Here is a 5659-nt window from a genome sequence, read left to right as displayed (position 1 = left end):
ATTTTCTCAAAAGTTGGATGAGTAACAATGGTTTCAAAAAGCTTCCTGCTTGATAACATCTTGTTAGTGATGCAACCATTTCCTTCGGCAGAAAATTGATCGTAGTCACTCAAGGCAACAGAGAAGACGACCATGCCAACATCCTCTAACATCTCTAGCCACTTGCAATTTTCTCCTATTCCTCTTGCATGCGCTGTAATTAGTTGATACCTGTAAACCAAACAATGAGTGAAAAGCACACTACAGATCAGAAAGCTTTCATATCCGCTCTGCACATGTCATTCTTTCCACTAAAAAACCTTTCATTTATGAGGGCATATTTAAGTTCATAAAAGTAACATTTTTCAGATGTTTAAAGGTAGTTTTCCAAACATTTAAACGCATCATTCTTGGAAACATGGATCAACTTTTACACAATAAACCTGACTGTTGCATTTTGATAGCATGCCTCTGTGATCTAAGCATCAATGAAGTAAAAGAAGAAACCATTCACCAGATGTCATTTGACTATAAATACATTCATGTTGGTAGAAAGAACCTCCATTTTGTTTGATAAACATAATAACAGCAATAGAAGAGAACCAGAGCATAACACAATCACTTTCCGATGCATTTATGATGGGGATAAACTTTCCATCAACTTCATAGACACCCTACTCCTACAGTAGGTACGCTGTATTATGCTAAAACATGATAACAGCAATAACAGAACATTTCTCACATATCATAATTGGCAACTAGTTAGGCACAAAACTTTTGGCTTACCTAGCAAAAGAATCATGTAAACCGATGGTATCAACAGTTTCCTCAGGAGCTGATGGGGGAAATGAGAACTCCACACAAGCCAGTCCATTGGATGAAGTAACTCCTTCAGCATAGAGAATATCTAAATCTGATGGCTCATAATCAGCCCTCAATATCTCAACAACCTTAACAAAGATTTTACATGTCATAAACATTATCCTTGGGCAGCACAAGATTCTCAAGCCACTCATCAAACAATAATTTTCAAAAGAAAAGTAAAGAAATATATGCAATAATTATAAGAATAGATAGAAACATGGCGCAAGAACTTCATAGACACTCCTGATGAAAAAATATTCGCTTAAAAGAAGGAGAATAAGTTTATTGGTTTGGCATCATATAGATTATTTAGCTAGCATAACTAAAAGCATAAAAGAAAGGGGTTGAGGACCAGCCAAATAATTGACCTGAGAAAGTATAAGCATATGCTAGGCTCATATAAACTCTCTATATGGAACTTAATGCTTTCTATAGCACAATCGTCACTTCCTTTGATTAAGGTTCTCTATAATAGAATGTTCTGAATGCAGTAACCAAAACCTTTGACTAGAATTAACCTAAGCAACAAGTAAAAATCATTATCCCTACCCTCCATCAGTTTGCTCATTTTTTATTTGCACAGGGTCCTAATTGATCAAAGATAAATCTGTTTGATATAATAGATAGAATTTCCTAAACTACCAGAATCAGACAAGATATTTATATATTCAAATAAATAATAATTACTCTTTGGAACAAAATAAACATTACAAAAAGATTATGTTGTGAAAAGTTATTGACATTTTGAGATTTCTTATACCCAGAATTTTAACACAATATCATCCATAAGAAATTCTTGCCTAAGCACAAATTTACCAGCCTGGAATTCTTAAAGAGTGCCTTAATTAGCTGTTCCCTTTCATTCATATCATAGAGTTTAATATTTATTTATCCTACTCAATAGAGGACTCCAGTATCTAGTCACAAAATCCACCCATGTCTTTCTTAAAGTTCTCTCACCGCCACCAACTCAAAAGACATCCTGCTCTTAGCATTTTCATCCATAAGCAAGCAATTATATAAATATGTAAATGTCAGCCATACGATCATATGCAATCAAATATGCAATCAAAGTGTCAAGAGCACATATACACACTAAATATGTTAATTAAAAAAATACAAAAAAATGAGCTCATACCCGCTCTAAGAAATAACTAGCAACACTTGGTAGCATTTCTATTTCTCTTCTTCTTTTGTAGGTAGCCTTAATGGCTGCACTACTCCACATCTCCTCAATCAATGGTGCATATTCACGAGTAGCTGCAGGAAAGATGGCATCAAGTTTGCCCGAAGCCATAGTTCTCAGCAGCCAATCAGAGAAAGCTTTTAGCCTTGTGCCAATGGAATAGATTGTCTTGTTGTTTGAACTGACTCCTGTTGTTAATCACAATGGAATCATCCAATCTTTAGTACAAATGGACAAGCAAAATTTGATATTTCTCTGCTTGATATACAGTATTTCCTTTTTACAATTTTAAATTTAATTCGAACAGCATCCCATAGTAGTAAACTCCTATGTGTGTGTGTGAGACAATTTTCAATGTTCAGTCTACAGTTGTCACTTTGGATGGAACAAGGTAAGATATAACTATTTCATTTTAGTACACACTAAAAGTTGTGACCCATAATGGCACTTAAAGACATTTTAGACACTAATAATACACACCAATTCTGCACATATAGTCTTGCATAACTGAAGTAACTACCAATTACTCAAAACAGAATTGATAACAGATTGAAAACAGAATTATGGAATTGGTAAGCCTCAGTTGCTTGTCTCTGAAGGAAGTCTCTAAGCTTCATTACATTTGGATGACCAACTAGATGGTGACCATTTGATGCATATTAAACCATGTCTATGGTGCTTTAGAAGGAAGAAAGCTAGGCCAAGTAGTCAATTTAGTAGAAGAAAAAGGAGAAATTGAACTCATACCTGTAGAAGAATCAAGTACATCAGATTGTCTTTTCTTCATATTCCACAGACTTTCTTCCTCAAAACGCTCACGACCTTCAAGTAGTAAGCCAATATAGGAATATACGTTCGTTTGAATGGTCAACTTTATACTTTCACGTTCTTCTTTTGAGAAAGGGATGTCTTTGTAAAGTATCTTGGCCTGCCATAACCATTTACAATTCTCTAACTATATTTATTTCTTAGCTTTTAGCAACAGATATCTTATTCGCGAAAGAATCAGTACAAAGTAGGAAACTGTTGCCCAATCAACAACATATCACAAAAAGAATTATGACTAACTAAGTTTGTATTTATGTTTAAACTTTAGACTACTAATCCCAAAAGCATTTCACATGTCAGTTTTATAAGTTACATGAATTATCATTTTGGTTGAGCACACTTACCACCCACATTTGTCCAACATAATCTTCCCAACTAGTAAATAACAAATGAAAAATCACCTGCTTAAAAATAGTACTTGTTCCAGATCCACCATAGCCAACTAAGAGGAGCTTCTGAACTATTCCATGCTCAAGGTAATCAGGAACTCTTTTGCTAACTGGACTGGAGGTTCGTTCCCCACACAAAATTGAACATTTAGAAGGAACTGGCAGGGACAGTAAAGCACATACAAGCTTCGTTCCAGACTATACAAGCATCAGAATAGTGTGTTATAATGAAAGAAAACAAACAAAATAAGACAAATAGTCCTCCAAAACAAAAAATAAATAAAGAAATAAAGAAAAAAAAAAGGAACATCACCTTTCCCCATATATTCCCTCTTATATTTTTCTGTCCCTCTTCTTGGTATGAACCATCCTCATTAACCCAAAAATGTGGGTTACCAGCGCATTGAACTCCTGCCAACTGCCAAACAACAACAATTTTGTTTAACAATGAACAAGTTATTAAGAGTTTAAGGCACATCCTTCTAAATTCCTTCAAAAAATATTTTCTTTTCATATAATTATGGAATATAATTTCAACCTGCAACATTCGGAGCTCGACTTTTGTTATTTCCCTGCCATTGATGTAAACCTGCGTGTTCCCATTGCTAGCATCCGGCTTGATTGGACCCCCAACATTCAGATGGGGACTGATAATTCTGCAAGGCTTCTGTCCTTCCTGTGAATTTCACAGAAAACAATCATGATCCACAACAAATCACAAGCAGTTAACCAATAATCAATGATACAAATGCATATACAAAAACAGAACAAACATACCTCTCCCCAAAGACCAGATACTTTATCATACCAATAACTCCCCGGCTTAAGCTTCTTCGGAGGAGCAGCGCAGTTCTGCAACGTAACCAGTTCCTCAAACGAAAGTGGCCTCCCATTGACACAAATATACTCCGGAGGAAGTTGATTCACCTCACAAAACCTCTCAGCCTTCATTATCTGCCGAACCTCCAACTCATTAAGCAACCTCCTGAAAATCCTAGAGCACTTCCCTAAACTCTCTCTTTTAGACTCATCAATTGGATAACCAATACAATCAACACACTTTCTTCCTTCAGGCATTGAACCCATAGCATCAAGCACGCAATTCCCACAATACTTTGCAGAACAAACCAGACACACCTCTTTCTCCGTGAACCTGCTACCCTTGAAACACCGGTAGCACAAACCTTTGTTTCCTTTAGTCACAGAAGCCGGCTTAACCGGTTCACATTCATCGACCAAAGCTTCATTACGATTACCATCACCATCAACATCATTATCTGAATCATTATTAACAGTGAAAGTAAGAATAGGTGCACGTTTAACATCACACGCATATTCACGTTCGTCGTTAAAATCTGCGTTCTTTGCAGATGACTGACTAGACGATTCGAAATCCAAACTCAATAAGGAATCGGTGAACGCCCAATTTGAATCGTTGAAATCTGAACTCTCCTTCACGCCATGCAAGTTTCTCAACTCGTGCGAGTGTTCCTCGCTGCTGAACTCGCCCGCGTCGTTGCTCCGACCGGCGCCGTGTTCGAAGGCGATCACAGAGGTCGGAGACACGGTGGTATTGCCGTCGCCGGAACCGGCGTTGCTGCTTCGGTTGAAAGCTCTCATGGAAGCAGGAGAAGACGCTGGTTCTGTGCCGTACGGTTTGAGCTCCTTGGAGAATCTCGTGCTGCAGTTCGCCGGCGCCGGCATCGGATGCGCCATCGGAATAGACATAATGTCGGAGAAACGGAGCCGATGGAGCGCAACCGCCACCGGAATCTTGTCGACGCTTAGCGACACAGCCCGGGGAATATCGAGCCAAGATTGATGAACGTAACGTAACCGTCAACATGGAAAATAAAAAATGAAGCTCTTCAAGCACATCTAAGGTTCGAACCAAAACCACAAATTAACATTTCAAAATAAAGGGAAAAAGTGTGAGTTTTCTTTCTTTCTTTCTTTATTTCTAAACCAAAAAAAAAAAAAAAAGGTCGCCTAGGAGTTTGGAATCTGATGTAAACAAAGAAAAAGAACACCGACTGTCAAGTAAGAAGAAAGGTGACGAGTGAAAGTGAGAATGAGATTTTCTCGAAAAGCAGTGTAAAGTATGTTTGTATATGGCATCATATATATACATACTGGGTGTGAAGCCGTGAAGGCTAATGTGACTAGGTGAGGCTCGAGGATTTGGGGTCAGCCATGAACCTGGCTCCTTTTGACTTGCTACTGCAAGTGGTACAAGTTTTTAGCACTTGTAGATCTACCTTTTGACCACACAAGAAAATTAAAAATAAGGAAAACACTATCGAATCAAAAGTCAATATTGTTTTAGGATAAATTATCATTTTAAAGGCTCTGATTTGGATGGTCCAAAACATATCAGACTTTTATTGGTCTGGTTACAAAAAAGAAAATTTTT

General features: G+C 37.3%; 1 protein-coding gene across 1 annotated transcript in view; it reads right to left on the bottom strand.

Moving 5' to 3' along the window:
* LOC107626175 (extra-large guanine nucleotide-binding protein 1) overlaps positions 1-5459 on the bottom strand; it is a 6075-nt gene extending 616 nt beyond the window's left edge. The window contains exons 1-8 of the mRNA XM_016328994.2: positions 4024-5459; positions 3785-3922; positions 3560-3664; positions 3259-3444; positions 2777-2957; positions 1982-2217; positions 766-929; positions 1-210 (exon numbers count right to left, since the gene is read on the bottom strand). Of these exons, the coding sequence (XP_016184480.1) occupies positions 1-210; positions 766-929; positions 1982-2217; positions 2777-2957; positions 3259-3444; positions 3560-3664; positions 3785-3922; positions 4024-4974 (2171 nt within the window). The 5' untranslated portion in view covers positions 4975-5459. The remainder of the gene's footprint in view (positions 211-765; positions 930-1981; positions 2218-2776; positions 2958-3258; positions 3445-3559; positions 3665-3784; positions 3923-4023) is intronic.

Source organism: Arachis ipaensis, chromosome B01 (assembly GCF_000816755.2).
Source record: "Arachis ipaensis cultivar K30076 chromosome B01, Araip1.1, whole genome shotgun sequence".
Lineage (NCBI taxonomy): Eukaryota > Viridiplantae > Streptophyta > Magnoliopsida > Fabales > Fabaceae > Arachis > Arachis ipaensis.
This window is presented reverse-complemented; position numbering and strand designations above follow the sequence as displayed.